The sequence below is a fragment of the Hibiscus syriacus genome, unplaced genomic scaffold (genome assembly GCF_006381635.1).
Source record: "Hibiscus syriacus cultivar Baekdansim isolate YM2019G1 unplaced genomic scaffold, ASM638163v2 tig00112285_pilon, whole genome shotgun sequence".
Classification (NCBI taxonomy): domain Eukaryota; kingdom Viridiplantae; phylum Streptophyta; class Magnoliopsida; order Malvales; family Malvaceae; genus Hibiscus; species Hibiscus syriacus.
The window spans coordinates 59916-79263 of record NW_024063293.1 but is presented as its reverse complement, the minus strand read 5'-3'; the positions used below and the strand labels follow the sequence as shown (position 1 = coordinate 79263).

The following is a 19348-nucleotide window of genomic DNA, read 5'->3' as shown; positions in this document are numbered from 1 at the left end:
TGACTTTGACCAAGAATTTGAATTTTCGAAAAGTCATACTTTATATTTTTCAACTTTCTGATTCCGATTCCGCAATCTGTTTGGCCAAATTCAGACTCAAAATACCCCAAATTGATAGTCAAACTCGAAAAATGCTTATATACCTAAGAAGTCTAGCTTTGAACAATTAAATAGGATTTGGGACTGATAGATTATTATTGTTTGAAGGTACAAGAGACTCTCTAGATCGTTTGACAGCTCGACCCAGCTCTTCTAGATCAGTTAAACCACGTGTGCCAGTATTCACCCGTAAGACCCGTAAATTTTATGATTTTAGAGATTTATTTATGTTACCCATTAGTAATATAGTGTTATTATAAATTAGGTTCGAAAACTGTAGCAGAGCGTGGTGAAACCAGCAATCAGTAGATCTACTATTGAACCTATTATCGAGGTGTGTTCCTGTTTACTATATAATGGTTTTATATGTTTTGAAATATGGTACATTGAAATCTATGGGTTATTATTATTGGTACACCGATTTATTGTTGATGATTTATGGACTTTGATAACTGGTATATGGATATTGATTTTGGGATGGATTGAACTACAATTGTATAGCTCTGATCAAGCTAATAAACGGGCCTAATGTGACTCTTGAGGGCCCCAAGATGTTTCATTAGGTCGGCTTTCCTTTGTTGTGTGCTTAGGGGAAGCTATATGGACTTATTGACTTGGGCTTAAGGATACAAGCATCATAGCCTACCCTTAAGTCGGCTTTCTTTTTGCTATGTGCATAAAGTAAGCTATATGGAAAATAATTTTGGGAACTACTGATGGTGTACCAGAAAAGGGTTTAAACTATGATTTTCAAAAGTTAAACTCTTTTACGAATTTGTGAGATTTACTGGACTATGATTTGTTTAATGTAACTATTGTGATTTTATGGTAATGTTGGGACACACTGAGCCTAGCTCACCTTTCGAAAATGTTTTTCCCCTTTCAGATACTGTTGTTAGATACCTCGGTTCGAGCACTTGGAGGATCAACATATCTCTTGAAGTATATCTGATTGTAATATTTTAAACTTGCAAGTTGACTTTATTCTGGTGACATGGATCTATTTTAAAGTATTGGATTTTATAATGATGAAACTTTTGCTATTACTATTCAGTTTATCGTGGTTTTGATTTTTAAGATATGTTTTAAATTAATTTATTACTGATTGGTTTTATATTTAAGAGTTGAGTTTTAATAATTATAATTTATTATAATTTCATGTCATGAATAATGTGGTTTTACATTGATTGGATAACGGTTTCAGAAAATGTCTTTAAGAATCATGTATGTGATCCACTAGACTTAGTCGAAACACATAGGCCGGGTCTAGGGGGTTACATATTCAAACATGATTCGAATACGAATGTATCCACCACTTACAATGGAGTCCAAGTAACATAGATAAACAAAATGGAATTGAAGTGGAAAAGAAGAGTAAAATTGTTAGAGCTACCTTTTGATGTTGGATGTAAAATTAGTTAATCATCCTTAATAAAACCCCATATTGTATATGTTGGAAAGACTGTGAGGAACCATGCTCCAAGTTGAGAATGGTTGCAGTTGCTGCAATCTGGGAGATATTTCAGAACATCATACATGAAATGAAAAAATGGTAGTTAAAATTATAAAAGTAGGAAAATTACACTCATGCTGGATGAGTTAGAAGCAGAAGCACCTGCCATTCTTTCGGTTGTTGTTTGGGGAGGAATCGTTGATTCATTTAACATTAAATTTACATATTCTTTTTACAAAGAAGAGGAAAGAAAAGTACCATTTAGTCTCTCTTATTTGTATAAAGAAAAACTTTAGTTCTTCTTGAAGGTTCATCACCAACAAGAATGTTTACCAATACTGCTTAGAAATCCTAGTTCCGACACCAAAATTTTTTTTCGAAGAACCTTACGAAGTTTCAAGTCTTTTTTAACATTGGGTGTGAAGTTGAACCTTACCAAAAGCTACCCAAAGCTTCTCTTCATTGCAACAAATCTCTGTTCTTATCAAGACCTTGAAAAGTTCTACATCGAGTTCACTCAAACGTAGGACTCCAACAATGGCAAGGAAAAGAAGAGGTACATGAAGATAGTGTCATCAACTCGATTTACAATTCAAAGAAGAGAGGACATTGATGAGTTCAAAACGAGGAGGAATAACGGAGAAGCAGAGGATTTTTCATTGGTGCAAAAGCTGAAGGAGATAGAGATGATGGATGTGAGCAATGTGGATCATGTTCTCAACGTTGAAGAGGTTCTTCATTACTATTCTTGCCTCGCGTGCCCGACTTATGTCGTGGACAAGTTTTTCATAGAGATTTACAGTGAGTTTTTGAGGTTAAGGGAGAAAAACAATAATAAAAGGTTCTATGTCATCACAGGCTTAGAGAGAAAACGGTTGAGTGACTAAAAAAATTGATATATAAAATTCAGAATCCAGTGATTAAATTGAAAAAAAATAAAAGTATAATGACTGAAATAAGAGAAAGTAAAATTAAATTGTTAAATTTATAATTTACTATAAAATTATTTTTTTAGTATTGAAATTAAATTAAAATAAAATGGAAAATTTATAATCAGTTGACTAAATAATTTGATAAGACTCATAACGACTCGAGAAATGAAAATGAGAAAGTCGAATTCGAAGTTTTTAAAAACTCAAATGGATTGGATACGAAGCCAATGGATCATCCGAAATCAAGTGTAAGAGTAGGAATAGAGGCTGAGAGGGGAAAGATGGAGGAATAAAGCGTTGACAGAATACCTGGAAAATGGAAATCCAATGGATCGGTTGATCGGTTTTGACTAATTCTCCATGGGAAATGAAATCCCTTAAAATACCAATGGCCTAACCAACCAACCCTCTCTCTGTGGGCTGATCCCTACTCTCTTTATCTCCATTTCTTCCTTCTACTTGTCTTCACAGTTTTTGTGGAATCAACAATCTTCCGCAATGCCTTCACTTCCAACAGCCGCTCTCTCTTCTTCATCTTCTCCATCTCTCTTCCCAATATCTTCTTACACTTCTCCCACGAAAACCCAATTCCGCTTCTGCCTTTCCTTTGCCCTCCCCAGGTTTACCAATCGCAGACCCATGAAGTGTTCCGCCACTTCCATCGGGAAAGAAACTGTCATCTCCGAGCGCCCCCACTCTTTCCTCCGTGAGACAGATGGCCTAGATGATGACTCCGTCAGGTCGCGCTTCCAGCGCATGATTATGGAGGTGCAGGACAGCGTGTGCGGCGCCCTCGAGGCTCTCGACGGAGCTGGAAACTTCAAGGAGGACGCCTGGACGAGGCCCGGAGGCGGTGGAGGGATTAGTCGAGTGTTGCAAGATGGTCACGTTTTCGAAAAGGCTGGTGTTAATGTCTCAGTTGTTTATGGAGTTATGCCCCCTGAAGCTTATCGAGCTGCCAAGGCTGCTGTCACTGATCAGAAGCGCGGTCCCGTTCCCTTTTTCGCCGCCGGAATCAGCTCGGTAATTAATAACATTTCAAATTTATTTTCTTTTCTCTTTCTTTTAATTATTATTATTATTATTATTCAAAATTTTGGTTGGATTCCATTGAAAAGAGAGTTACTGATGATTTTGGCATTTGGGTTTTCTTCCTTTTTCAGGTTTTGCATCCGAAGAATCCGTTTGCTCCTACGTTGCATTTTAACTATAGATATTTTGAAACTGATGCACCCAACGGTACATATTTTATCCATAATTGTTGTTGTTGTTAATTTATTGGTTTGTCATGCTAAACTGGTAGTTCTAAATTTTGGGATACAATATCGGTATATGACAAATGAACATAGAAACTGCTACATGGCACGAATACATGGAAATGCCTATAAAACAAAAGCTATTTGCTTTCCAAAATATGATTACATATCGAATGCATTAAATATGGGTTTTTTTTGTGCTTCAAAGATAAGTAAAGTGGTCTAACTTTAGTTGGTGTCTTGTCTTGAAAATGTGCAGATGCTCCTGGAGCACCAAGGCAATGGTGGTTTGGTGGTGGAACTGATTTGACTCCATCTTACATCTTTGAGGAGGATGTCAAGCACTTCCATTCAGTGAGTCGGATTTCAATTCTTTCTTTCTTATGTCTCCTTTTTTTTCCAAATAAACGTTAAAAGTTATATAGGTTTCTTGCTCTTGTGTCAAAGGTTTTCTCTATTTCACCAAAAAGTGAAGCTTGAGACATCTGCATTTGCTCTATTAAGATATGAAGGAGCTCAAGCAATTCAATTAGTTCTAATTCTGGTAGTTTCACTCTGAGAAAGTAAAGTATTGATCTTATCAAAAGAAATTCATGTGTTTTAATATCTCAAGATCTTACTAAATTTTATATATAGATGCTGAAAAACAAGTGGATATAATCAATTTAACAGCAGCAACCTCTGTTCCTTCTACATATTAGTATTGTATAGACTATATAGATTGATGGGTGGAGACGAATGTTTCTAACTGTCAATGCATTACACATGTCAGCCTTGGAGATAACCATAACGTTCTATAAATAACAGTGTACAAATGCGTAAATATTAGTTCCATTCCATCCCGTAGAACTATTATTTGAAAAGCAAAATATTTTGCCAAATGTTCTTTTGCTAACATTGGCCTTCATTTGTAGATACAAAAACAGGCCTGCGACAAATTTGATCCGTCCTTTTATCCTCAATTCAAGAAATGGTGTGATGACTACTTTTACATTAAGGTATGATCTTTGCTAAATTATTTTGGCATTATATGAGCTTGTCATCTATTTGCTGAGTTTTAGAACTGTGTATGGCATTTGTATCAAGAAAATGGGCTTTCCAATATGATATTTTCTCTCTCTATGATGATTTTACTATGTACAATGAATGAAATTTCTGTATATATTATATACACACACATTCTATAACTTAGAGGTTTACTTCTCTAGGGTGGGAGAGAACTTCTTTTGTGCCTTATTCGCTCCTTCTGAATAAGACAACAATTATGATAAAGAATTCTTGTTTATGGCACTCAGGGTACTCATCTGCCTAAATAACAATCCAGCTTATATAGGCTCACCTTTGGCCTGCTTTTACTAACTTACAATTGCACGCTTAAATATATGCTCCACAGAGTAAGTTCAAAATATTTACTAAACATTTTGCCTTATGTTTTTTCTGGTTTGGTTGATGTTAATTTTATGTTTACAGATTGAATTATTTTTCTGTCCCACTACAAATAATGTTTTCCTTTCATAGACAACTGACAATGAATATTGTTTGCCGTGATTTGAGGGTTTTGATTTCTTAATTTTTTTATATTTCTAATTTCAGTGATAATAACAGACCATTGAGCTTTTAAGACTGATTTTGTTTATCTTTCATACCATTAATGAATGTAAAAGGACATGGAATTAGATATATTATATTTTATTTTGACGGAGAAAAAGATTCCATTAAACTTTATGATTATATCATTCTTGAAATTCAATGTAAAAGGATATGGAGTGGATATATCTCTTGCTAAATTGCATATCCTTCAAAGAAAAGTCGCCTACAATAAGATAGATGGTATTATTATTGGTGGAAGCTTGGTAGGTTTTTAGTAAGGTCAGTAGCCTGTGGCCTGATTTAAAATGTTCTCAAAGGCTTTTTATATAGTCATTTTCTCTGAAAATATATGGTCTGGGTCTTTGTACTATAGTGTGGATTACATTTTGGTTCTTATACTTTTGAAATAAGAAAAGAGGTCCTTTGATTGTTAGAATGAGCAAAATGGTTATTTTGTAACAGTTGAACAAGAAAAAACTATTAATTTTACAAGGTATACTTAATTCATTTAATTAAGTAAATCTTATAAGATTAATATTTTTCAACTATTGCAAAAATAATCATTTTGTATGTGTGTGTTTTCTTTAACGAACAGGGACCCATTTGCTCAATTTAAAGGTATAGAAACCATAATGCGATCCTTTGCAAGATTTTTACGCCTTTTCTCATTGACTCCTCTCATTCGTCTACACTTTTTCTCCATTTAATTATGAGTTAAGTTGTTAAAGATTTTGTCTGCTTTTGCTCTGTGCAGCATCGAGATGAGAGGCGAGGGCTCGGGGGAATATTTTTTGATGATCTAAATGACTATGATCAAGAGATGCTTCTTTCATTTGCCACAGGTAATTGTCTGGGTGTTTGCTCTTATAAATAGTGATTCCATTTGTGTTAAGTGTTTCTAATGAAACAATATGCAGAATGTGCGAATTCCGTGGTTGCTGCGTATGTACCCATTGTAGAGAAAAGGAAGGATACAGCATTCAATGAAAGGCACAAGGCATGGCAACAATTGCGAAGGGGGCGCTATGTAGAATTCAACTTGGTATGGAATCTCACCTAAAACTAAACTAGATCTTAGATGAATCTGAGCTTATGTTCAATTTGTTAATTGAAAGGTGTATGATCGAGGTACAACATTTGGACTGAAGACTGGAGGTCGAATTGAGAGTATTCTCGTTTCTCTCCCTTTAACGGCACGATGGGAATATGATCATGTAAGCTTTCCTCCCTTTGAGGAATAAAATTATGTAACCCATTAACTGAAACTGACAAAATATGTTTGATTTGCTTGACATACAGAAACCAGAAGAGGGAAGTGAAGAGTGGAAATTATTAGATGCCTGCATGAACCCCAAGGAATGGGTTTGATGCTAATAGGTTGAGTTTGTTTTCCACTTTGAAATTTCCCCCCTTTTTCTGTTGCTATAGCCTATTGCGTGTGTGTGTGTTCTTCCGAGGGAAGTGCAGGTGTTGTGAGTTGTAATACACAATTTGCTTCGAGGCCAAGTGATGCTTAATAATATTGTTAATCCTGTTATTGTTCCACACTACTAATAAACTAGCACATGCTCATTAAACTACTATCACTTGAAGTCCCCCAAAGTGCTCCATCAGGCTACAACACACACCCGAGTTCAAGTGGTCATACGCATTATTGGTGAGGATTTCCAGGTGCGTAACACGAAAATAAATAAACCAACGCTTAAGATTTTAGTTGATATAATTTCAAGTGCATTATGATAAGAAAGGTTGATTCAGTAAGAAGAAGAAACCATATAATTTGAAGTGCAGTCCATATAATCTAAAGGATAAGTAGAAAAATATTGAAAATAGAATGGTATTTCATACTCCAAGTGCGTGTAACCATTAAATCATTGAAAGAAACACAGATCATTGAAAGAAGCACAAAAAAGAAGAAATCATAGGCAAACGCACACTTAAGATTTTTAGTATCTATTTATAGGAATTATTATTATTATTTTGAATAGTCTGAGTGATTATAAGGTAATATTTATTCGAAAATTTTTTAATCTCTTAATTAATTGACAACCCACCCTACAAACGCAACTGTTTGGACTAAGACTGAGAGAGAGAATAAAATTATTTTATTATAAAAAATTTGTTTAGTACAATTACTCAAAGTAATTTTTTACGATTAATAAAAATTAAAAAATATATTTTTTTCAATGAAACTGAATATTTTATTTTTCAAACATCTCTAATTCTATATATTCATTAATTTATCTTACATTATTTAGATCAAACCCTAAGGGGGCGTTTGATTCACGGAATGTAAGATTACCGGTGGGAATAGGATTACCGGCGGGAATAAGATTACTGGGAATGCAGCATTGTCGTGTTTGGTTCGTTTAGCATAAATGTAAGATTACAGTGCTTGGTTAAAGGAATAAAAAATTATTAAAATGTATATTTTACCAAATTGTCCTTATTATATATTTGTTTTTTAACAAGTTGAATTCTACTATAATTTTACTATAATTAATTTATATATTTTATTTAAAATTTTTAAATTCATAAAATTTATATTTTTTTTTTTACAAAATTGAAAAGATCAATAGGTTTCATGAAAGGGTAAAATTTTATTTTAAACCCTAAACTTCATATAAAATTCTAATTATAGACTTTTTTGTAAATTTAAAATAGTTTAAGGATAAATTTATAATTTAACTTTCATATAATTTTTTTATTCAACGATAGAATAAGAATATTTTTGAAATTTTTTAAGGACATTTTAGTCCAAAATGTCGGGAATGTTATAATACTTAAGAGAAGTGTGGTGGAATCATATTCCCGGTAATAAGACCCCAAAATACCACAGTTGGTAATAACTTATTATCGGGGGTTGAGAATGTTTGTAATTCAAAAGGAGGAATGGCATTCCATTCCCCCGGTAATCTAAGATTACCTGAACCAAACGACCCCTAAGGGTGAAGTTTGTGTAATGAAGAACTCTTATTATGCTGAACTTCCAAATCAGTTTTTGGAGATAAGTGATTAGTGTCAGCAAGAAGAACATCGACCGGAGAGTTTACGAGCGGCCAGCAGCCCAAGTAGAAATAGATGAAGGGGTCAAATCAATACCTTTCTTAGCACGCAATTGCAAGGGGCAAAAGACAGATTATCCATGGCTATTCTCAAACTACGTTTCATAGGGTATGCATACATCCATGGGCCATACGGTTGAACTGAAGCAAAATTTTATATAATGAACATTTAACGGATAAATTTATAAAATTTCAAAAGATATTAATAAATTATTAATAAAAATAAATATATATATATATATATATATATGATAATTTAAAATTGTAAGAATTTAGCTCCACATGTAAACTTAAAAACTTACCCAACCGACATTATATAGTAATTTTTGTATATATTCGACGTGGTTCAACTAATATATATATATATATATGAGTTCATCAATCGATTTTAGTAATATGAGAGATTGTTGTTCTCTTAAAAGATTCAAAGTACAAACAACAACTGCATCTTCAAGGTGCGTGCATTATCAATTGTTAAAAAAAATTATGAATAAATAACATCTTATGATAACTCCAGATTAATTAAAAAAATTAATTTAATTTAATAAATGATAAAATATTTGTAATTTAAATTTGTAAGCTTTGTATTTGATTTGAGGTGAAGAATTTTAATTTTATTTATCATAAGATTTTAATTATTTTATTTGGAGATCATATTAATTATAATTTTTATATTTTAAAATAAAAAATTTCAATCATTTTTTATTAAAATGGGGTTAAATTGACTCGATAAATTTAATGTATAAACATAGATATGTATGATATGCATTAGATGATTAGAAATTAAAGTTTTATTATTGGTTCGATGAAATTATTGTGACCCACTTAATTGATATTGTTTGCACATTGCAAGTGATGTGAAGACTCGTGAATGCTGTGGAGCGCAAATGGTACCCTTGCCCTTCACCATTTTCCATTACTCCGAAATAATAATATTAATAACAACAGTTATAATAATGATAAAATCAACTATTTTTTTAATATAATAAAATCAATTATTACTTTAATAAGAGGTTCAAATATAATAAAAGTTGCTCAAACATGAAAAATTATAATTATTTTTTAATAATTTAATAATTACAAGATAATATTTATTTAAAATATACTCGTAAACGTAATTATTTAAACTTAAGAACTCTTAAAAGAATAACAATTCTTTCAAAAGAGTCCTAAAGTAGTAACAATAGTTGTTTTTAATCGTATAGTAAATTGTTTTGGATCTATATCGAACGGACTATCTTATTATTTAGGGTAAACTACTTGAATGACCACTCAATTATAGAGTTTGTATCAGAATAATCACTATTTTTAAAATTTGCATCAATATGACCACTAAATTATTTAAGTGATATTATTTAAGTCACCTGCCGTTAAAATCTAACGAACGACTGACGTGGCAATTAACAAAAATTTGTATAATTATACATTTGATCCTTAATGTTTGTATATTCTATTAATTTAGTCGTTATTTAAATTTAATTTTATAAATTAAGCTTTCAATCAGGAGGTGACATGTGTCGATACATGGTCATGACACATATCATTAATGTTATGTGTCACCACCTAATTGGAGGAAGTTTTTTTTATTAAATTTTTTTTAATTAAATTTATTTTCTATCCAATTATACAGCGGCATGTGTCACCTTTGATTGGAAATAAAATAAATAGATCATTACATGAATATGGGGGTTTTAAACTTGGGTTCTCTAGGATGAAAATGGGGTGCTCAAACTGTTAAGCCAACTACTCCATTTGTTTTGGTAATTACACCAATATTTATTTATCTCATAATATTATTAGTATATAAAAATAAAGAAATAGAAATATTCAAATGATATTTAACTTTCAATATTTTTATAATTTTAAAAATCAAATTCAATATTTTTATATTTTTAAACAAAATTTATGAAATAAATCATGTAATAAAAACATTGAAAGTTAAATATCATTTTTTCACACTATTTTCTCTCTCCTCTTTAATAATCTATGTATTATTATTTTTTCAATAAATTATACTTGCCAATAAGAAGAAAACATGTATCATCATCTTATTGGTCAATTAAAATGAAGATAAAATATTGCTACTAACCACTTAACAAAGTTAGATATTTTTTAATTTCAATCCGAGTAAATATTTATGTTAAAATATAGGATAAATGATACATTTAGTATCTAAACTGTCAGTTTTGTTTCATTTTAGTATTTAAACTTTCAAAATTTTTAAAATCATTCATAAAATTTAGTTTTTTGTTTTATCTTAGTACCTCGTTCAACTATTTAACGCTAAGTTTTAAAAAAAAAACTGAAATTTTATGAGCAAAAACGGATCAAAAATGATACTTTAGGTATTAAACGCGTTAAGTTTTTAACGGTGAGATACTAAAACGGAACAAAAACTAAACATTAGATATAGTTTTAAAAAATACAAAATTTATGTACTAAAATAGAAAAAAATAATTTAGGTACTAAATACGTTTACGATCTAAAAATATAAAAAATCTACAATAATGGATTCAACCAAAGATTAAGAGGCTCAATGTTTAACCATTAAATCAAATTATGCAATTATTATATGAGAAAATAATCTCAGTGACTAAAAATGCATTATAATATATGATTTTAACCAACTTTTTTGGATTTGCCAAAATGACCAAATAAATCGCAATGCGATCGATAATTCGCAACGCGATCTCCGGTATCGCAAATCAGTTTCCAGATTCGCAACGCGAACTTTGACTATCGCAATGCGATTTTCCAAATTCGTTGCGATAGTCCAAGTTCGTGTTGTGATTTATTCCAAATTCATTGCGATAGTCCAAGTTCGCGTTGCGATTTATTCCAAGTTCGTTGCGATAGTCGAAGTTCGCGTTGCGATTTATTCCAAGTTCGTTGCGATAGTCGAAGTTCTCGTTGCGATTTATTCCAAATTCGTTGCGACAGTCGAAGTTCGCGTTGCGATTTATTCCAAGTTCGTTGCGATTTATTCCAAGTTCGCGTTGTGATAGTCCAAAATCGCAACGACTGGTGGTATTGCATTTGTTTCTTAAGAATTTTCTCTAAAAAGGGACGTGTCGAAGACACGTATTACCACGACCACAACCACGGCCACGACCACGGCCCCGAGACGAGACGGACGGCGGCGGCGGCGCGCGAGAGTCCCCCTTGTTCTCTATCACTCAACAAGGAAGTAGGAAAGTCAAGCCTTAAATATCATTCCCAATAGTGTTTCCAATACTATGTGGGATTGAGCATTACCAACACTTGTTCCCAATACTATGTGGGATTGAGCCTTAAATAGTGATGTTATTTGTGAATTATAGTTAATGACTTTAGTATTTGTATGAAAAGTATTTGTGGTTTGTTTAGTTTTCATGCAATTCTAATTTATTTTCAATTGATTGTAATTGCACGATAACAATTTTTTTTATTCTCGCGAGTGATGCAATTTTTTTTGAATGTTTTGCTTAAAATTGCAATAATCGCGATTGATTGTAGATTGACTTTTAATTATGACATATTTAATCGTATAATACTAATGCAATTGGTTGCTGATTTAGTTGTTTTAGGTGCATGATTGTTAATTGTTTCCTGAATAATCACATAGTATTGGAAACAAGTGTTGGTAATGCTCAATCCCACATAGTATTGGAAACACTATTGAGAATGGTATTTAAGGCTTGGCTTTCCCACTTCCTTGTTGAGTGATAGAGAACAAGGGGGACTCTCGCGCGCCGCCGCCGTCCGTCTCATCTCGGGTCGTGGTAATACGTGTCTTCGACACGTCCGCGCGAATACTATTTTTTTTGAGAAAATTCTTAAGAAACAAATGCAATACCACCAGTCGTTGCGATTTTGGACTATCGCAACGAATTTGGAAAATCGCAACGCGAACTTCGACTATCGCAACACGAACTTGGGCTATCGCAACAAATTTGGAATAAATCGCAACGCGAACTTGGACTATAGCAACGAATTTGGAAAATCGCAACGCGAACTTCGACTATCGCAACGCGAACTTGGACTATCGCAACAAATTTGGAAAATCGCATTGCGATAGTCGAAGTTCGCGTTGCGATAGTCGAAGTTCGCGTTGTGAATCTGGAAACTGATTTGCGATACCGGAGATCGCATTGCGATTTAGTTGGTCATTTTGGCAAATCCAAAAAAAGTTGGTTAAAATCGTATATTATAAGGCATTTTTGGTCACTGAGGTTATTTTCTCTTATTATATTTGTAACCAAATTAATAATTAAATTAACCGGTTATTGAAATTTATTAGTAGAAATTTGATAATCATTTATATATTTTTAAAATATACATTTTTAAAATTTAAATTTTAAACTGTAAACTATAAATTATGAAATTCTAAATACTAATCTTTGTATTAATAAATTTTAAAATATAAACTATAAACTTATAAATATTAAAATATTTGTAACTACTATGATTTGTTTGTAAACCAAAATCACCAACAAAGACTTGGCCATTTTTTTCTATTTCTATTTTCAAATTGAGTGTTTGTAAATTAGAAGAAAAAAAGGAGAATTAAATTAAAATTTGAAGGTAGATTTAGTAATTAAAATCTGAATAAGTATTTTTGTTTTGCGTTAAATTATTGCAACTCAAATTACTTACCATGAATATTAATAGTAAATATTTTAAAAAATCAATTATCTAATTCAAATTAAAAGTAAACTTATACACGTGGAATTGTGTGTGTACATAAATTATACTGATTATAATGGTACAGACTGCGACACTAAGGAAATAAGCTGTTGGACTACCAACATATGTATATTGTTGATGTTGATGTTGATGTTGATGTATGTATGTATGTATGTTCCCCTCATCAGTCAGCCCTCATACGATCCCTTTCCTTATCACATTCCCGCACGATCAGGACACAGTCAGATCAGCAGATCGAGTATTTATTTAGATAGAGATAGATATATCATATATAATTATTCGAATTTAATTTAATTCTTTAATATTTATTATTTATGCATAAAAGAGTGGCATGGGTCATTTGAATTGGTTTTATTTATTTTGAAGTTTTGCTTAATTATTAACACTACTTTTCATAGCTTAAATTATACATAAGCATAAGACTGTCTTTATCCATATCATCTTCCAATTTAAAAACTTTATTAATATTTCGAACAAAATAATATATCATGGAAAATATTTTAATAAGTGTATGTTAGCTTAGAATAAAATATGAGTTAATACCCGTAATTAGTATGATACTTGAGATTCACGCATAATGTCTAGACAAAATTTTGGAGGGTTAAAATTTTTATTCCAAGTCATGTAAGATAAATATTTCAATTTTAATCATTAATTATATGTTTGTAATAATATTTTAAATTAAATAATTAAATTATATCTTTTAGAATAAATAACTCGTTTGTTATTGAATATATAATTGAGTGGCATAGGTATATTTTATCCTAAAATTATATATCTTTGAGAAATCGTCACCATTTTTCTATTTTAGTCTTGAATTATTTTTTTAATAAAATTATCACTATCTTTATATTTTTTTCTGTTTTGATCATTGTTCATTAAAATTAACAGAAATATTGATATGATTTTTCACACTACTTTCTCTCTCCTCTTTAATAATCTATGTATTATTTTTTTTTCAATAAATTATACTTGCCAATAAGAAGAAAACATGTATCATCATCTTATTGGTCAATTAAAATGAAGATAAAATATTGCTGCTAACCACGTAACAAAGTTAGATATTTTTTTTAATTTCAATCCGAGTAAATATTTATGTTAAAATATAAGATAAATTATACATTTCGTATCTAAATTATTAGTTTTGGTTCATTTTAGTATTTAAACTTTCAAATTTTTTTAAAAATCATTCGTAAAATTTACTTTTTATTTTATCTTAGTACCTCGTTCAACTATTTAACGCTAAGTTTTGAAAAAAAATTGAAAATTTATGAACTAAAACAGATCAAAAATGATAGTTTAGGTACTAAACGCGTTAAGTTTTTAACGGCGAGACACTAAAATGAAACAAAAAACTAAACGTTAGATATATTTTTAAAAATTAAAAATTTAGGTACTAAAATATAAAAAAATAATAATTTAGGTACTAAATACGTTTACCATCTAAAAATATAAAAAATACTACAAGAATGGATTCAACCAAAGATTAAGAGTCTCAATGTTTAACCAATAAATCAAATATAGCAATTATTATATTTGTAACCAAATTAATAATTAAATTAACCGGTTATTGAAATTTATTAGTATAAATTTGATAATCATTTATATATTTTTAAAATATACATTTTTAAAATTTAAATTTTAAACTGCAAACTATAAATTATGAAATTCTAAATACTAATCTTTGTATTAATAAATTTTAAAATATAAAATTATAAATATTAAAATATTTGTAACTACTAAGATTTGTTTGTAAACCAAAATCACCAACAAAGACTTGGCCATTTTTTTCTATTTCTATTTTCAAATTGAGTGTTTGTAAATTAGAAGAAAAAAAGGAGAATTGAATTAAAATTTGAAGGTAGATTTAGTAATTAGATGGAATAAATGCATGAGGAGAGGTTGAGAATAATGTTAGCTAGAAGTAAAAACCAAAGGGAAAAGGTTAGCAGCCTCATTTAGTAATCCCATCTAATTTTGAATTCAATGCTTTTGAGCTACATATGCATTATTTGTTTAGAAGAATGACGATTGAATGAGTGCAGGATGGGTGAATGTTTTAATTTAGTGGGGGAAAAGTTGATTAATTGCGTACTGGCGACTGGGTTTGGCAAAAGCATGCACCCAAAAGTCTAGACTCCCATGTTACAATACAAAGATGACCCCTCGGCTCACCATTTCAATTCATTATGTATCACTTCCTTTTCTCGCATGTCTGTTTATTCATCAATGCCTGTGTCCTTCTAGCCCACTCTTTTGAAATCAAATTCTTTTCTTCAATTTTATTTTTTTTAAATTATCATTTTGTCGTTAGCATATAAGGACCGCATAACTTGAAATGTAACCCATGTTCAACTACATTTGCAAACTCATCACCACATTACATATATAACTGTTATATCTTGGTCTCCAAAAATTTTATAAACATCTCTCAGAAAAGATTTGTTGAAACTGTTAGCTATACACTCTTCATCAACTATGAAAACGAACTAGAATTTTCAGATAAATTTTTTTCGTTCACCAAAGTTTCTAATTAGTCTACATCCTCTTAATACAAGGTGAGACCTATGACAAACCTACGTGATACACTAGAACGAAATCCAATGCCCGACGATCAAATTTGTCCTGCTCGTCAACCTACAAATAGCCATAATGGCCGTACGGTTGACATATGCACTAAAAACTACTACAAATACCCTTAATCAAGAGGGATGAACTCCTCATTACCACGGTCAATCTTCACAAATCTCATTCTTTCTCATGATGACTCATATAACCAAACACTGCCCAACAACCATTCTTGTATTGGTTGTGACTCTCTACCTAAATCGAAAGAGATGAAACATCTACCATTGATGAGATAAGTTTATTGTTAAGCTCGATCGATAAACCAAAAACTGCCAAGAGGGGTGAATTGGCCTTTAAAAATATTTGGTGTGGAAGCAATAAAAGATAAGAATTAGACACAAGATTTATAGTGATTCGTATTTCTCAGCCAAAGTTTACATCCACTACCTTAGCTCCACACTAAGGATTTTCTAACTAATTCACTAAATTTTTCTTTATTTTTCTAGGACAAAGAGTAACCTCTACAACTCTAGTTTTTCTTTGGCTCAACTAAAACCTCTCCCCTTTTACCAAGAATGATTGGTAAACAAGAATACCTCACTAGGTAGATATTTACAAAGATTTAAGCTCATAAGAATAAAAGCAAAGGATATGTAATCAAGCTCTATACACTTATGTACAAGAGAAAAATGAAGAAAATAAGAATGAAAACTCTTTTCTCTTCATCTCTAAGCTTGGATAGGTGTAGTAACCTTCTTTAAGTGTCCTTGGGGTGTTTTTATTGTGTGAACCTTTGAGGATGAGTTAGAGTAGTTGGAAGCTTTAAAAACATGCAATTAAGACCACATGTACATGAAGTTTTGAAACTTTTGGGGAAGTTTCGAAACTTTGATGAAAGTTTCAAAACTCTTAAAAAATATGATTGTTAAAGAAAATTGAAACGTTGAAACTGTTTTAGGGGGGGAAGTTAAAAGTTTCGAAACTTTATCAAAAGTTTCAAAACTCATTCATGAACAATAACTGTGTATGAACAATGTCTTGAACAATGCCATATAGTGATTTAAAAGTGTTTTTCATATTTTAGAAGTTTTACTCACTTTAAACATATTTTAATTAACGGAAAAGTATATAAATAATCCTCAAACTTTTAGGGCACTTTCATTTTGGTCACCCAACTTTTGAAACTTGCAATGCATTCATCAAATTTTTAGTTCATTTTCATTTTTGTCCCTGTAGTTACCTCTGTTAGTTTTTTGCTAACGTGGCAGATAACCTCCCGTGAGCTCACACCCTCTTCTTATTCTTCTTCTACCACTGAAAATCCTAACCTCCAAAAAATCAAAAACCAAAAATCGATTTGAACATATCGTGGAAGCATTGACAACACTTAGATGTTGTGAAAGTTTTTCCATGGAAAGATTGGAAATGCTTGCGATTGGGGGGTTAGACGTGGTGGGTAGTTAGCTACTTTGGTGCCAGAGGTTGGACCGTTTGCCCCACAGAAAAGCTTTTTTGTAAATCCATGACCAACACCATGTTTCAATAGAATTTGTAAATTCAAATTCTAGACCAAAATAAAAGACTATATAGAAAAGAACATGTTCACTTTTGGTAATCAATTCTTTAAAAAGCAACGACGGTCTGATGCCTTGGCTTCCATGAACCTCGTACCTATGCGGCGGCCGGAGGGCTCCCTATGAACTTGCTGGTGCTTCTCACGGTTATAGGTAATGTCTCTGATGGGTTTCTAAACTAAATCAATGGAGAAAACAAACTTGAATATCTTGCCTTCCTGGCATCTCGCACTAATGACGGTCTGTCAATTGTACTATTCTTGACACCGGAATCAGACCTGTAGAGTGGCATTGTCATGTGCGAATCCGGCTAAAGGGTAGCAATGGATACTGGCCTTTTAGGCTAAAGGACTTATATTGGTTTTTTGGAGGTTTGATGGAAATGGAGGAACACCTTGAATTGAAAAGGTTTTTTATGTTTGCCATCGACGTTTCGGAGTGATTTTCTTTGTCGTTTGATGGTGCTACCATCGACATTCTCGATGTCTTTATGATGGTGGCCAAAGGTGATGCCGGGGGTACGAAGTTGCTTATTCTTCGTAGTGGTAACCTCGCTTTCGATGGACCGTCACCAAAAAACTAAGGGAGGTAACAACAGGGACAAAAATGAAAACAAACTAAAAGTTCGATGATTGCATTACAAGTTTCAAACGTTGGGTGACCAAAATGCAAGTGCCCTAAAAGTTTAGGGACTATTTATATACTTTACCCTTTAATTAACTAAAAACATTATATATATATATAAAAACTTTAGAAACCATATTTTTAAAGTTATGATGTTGGACTTCAAATTATTTTTAAAATATTTAATTAAGTCTAAAATTAATTTAATAAATAATTGTTATATTAAAATATAAGTTGAACATTTGTTGTCATCAACACACTGATTAATTTTTTTTAAAATTATAATGAATGAAAAAATATTTTAAATTTATTCAAAATTCTGTATATGAAAATATAATGGGATAAAAATTGGTTTTAAGTTTTGTGGGATATAAGTTAAAGAGTGACAGGAAGCAAAGAAATGGTCCAAAAAGAGAAGATCCAGTGGCATGGGTTATGGTATGAGCAGCGAAGTGTGGGCAAATCAAAATTTATGATGTACATTTCGTCACGCTACACTTGCAAGATTCCATTTTATTTTATTTTTCAAGTTTTAATATTCCGATTTATCCTTTCTCCTTGAATCAAAAGATCTTTCAAAAATATAATCAATAAACTATAAAATTAATCATAAAAACAGTTTAATCATAAAATTAATAAGTCTTTGTCTCAGCTAGTCCATTAAGTTGCTGCTCTTTTATAATGTACACTAAATTAAAGTATAAACTAAAAATATAGATTTATAAGATTAGAATACCAATTCAATTTGTGTACTAATAGATAACTTCCATTGACAATAATAATTATATTGATCGGTTTGTTAAACTGGTCGTCTTATTTTCTAACTAGGATTAGATTTAGAATTGTAAAAAATTATTGAAAATAATTAATTATCAAAAACATAATTATTAATTTTTATTAAATTACTTTCAGAATATAATACATTTATTTAAAAGTTTTAAATCAAGTACATTTTATGTCCCATTAAAATTTTCATTTATCTATGATCAAAATATTTAAATTTTAATTATAATTATTTTAAATAATTGATTTTTATAAAATACTCAATTGAACTTTTTGGAATATTTTTAAATTTTTATTCTAATAAGATTTAAATAATAAGAAGTCAAGTTAAATATATTTTTAGAAAACTATTTGACTAATATATATTATATATATATATATACCGGTAGAAGACAAGCAGAGGACAGGATAAGAATCGGAGGTATTCATGGGTAGGAATTCAAGGTTCGATCATAAGCAGATCAATACGTCACAGAAATAAAAAGTTGTAAGATTATTTTAATCATTGGTTCGAAAATCTTTATGGATGTATTTGATTTTCTTTTAGTTTTTAATTCAAATATTTTTAGGATCTTATGCATATCATACTAACTACAGTGAGAATTAATTGTGAGATTACATTAATCACTGGTTCGAAAATCCTTCTTTGATGTCATTCATTTTCTTTTGATCATTAAATTGTTGCCTTTCTAAATAATAATTAAATTATACTTCTTTT

At 30.9% G+C, this 19348-nt stretch overlaps 1 protein-coding gene across 1 annotated transcript; it reads left to right on the top strand.

The window, feature by feature from the left end:
• Positions 1–2919: 2919 nt before the first annotated feature.
• On the top strand, positions 2920–6875 carry LOC120177345 (coproporphyrinogen-III oxidase 1, chloroplastic-like). Its single transcript, XM_039183525.1, has 8 exons — positions 2920–3507; positions 3648–3723; positions 4000–4094; positions 4655–4738; positions 6085–6172; positions 6248–6372; positions 6446–6544; positions 6630–6875. The coding sequence occupies exons 1-8, from the start codon at positions 2983–2985 to the stop codon at positions 6696–6698; spliced, it is 1161 nt and encodes a 386-aa protein (XP_039039456.1). The 5' UTR covers positions 2920–2982; the 3' UTR covers positions 6699–6875.
• Positions 6876–19348: the final 12473 nt, after the last annotated feature.

Excerpts from the sequence above, each read along its gene's own strand:
- LOC120177345 (XM_039183525.1), top strand. The coding sequence starts at position 2,983 with ATGCCTTCACTTCCAACAGCCGCTCTCTCTTCTTCATCTTCTCCATCT. Across the intron at positions 4,095-4,654 it reads ATGTCAAGCACTTCCATTCA|ATACAAAAACAGGCCTGCGA; the intron begins GTGAGTCGGATT and ends CTTCATTTGTAG. Across the intron at positions 6,373-6,445 it reads GCTATGTAGAATTCAACTTG|GTGTATGATCGAGGTACAAC; the intron begins GTATGGAATCTC and ends GTTAATTGAAAG.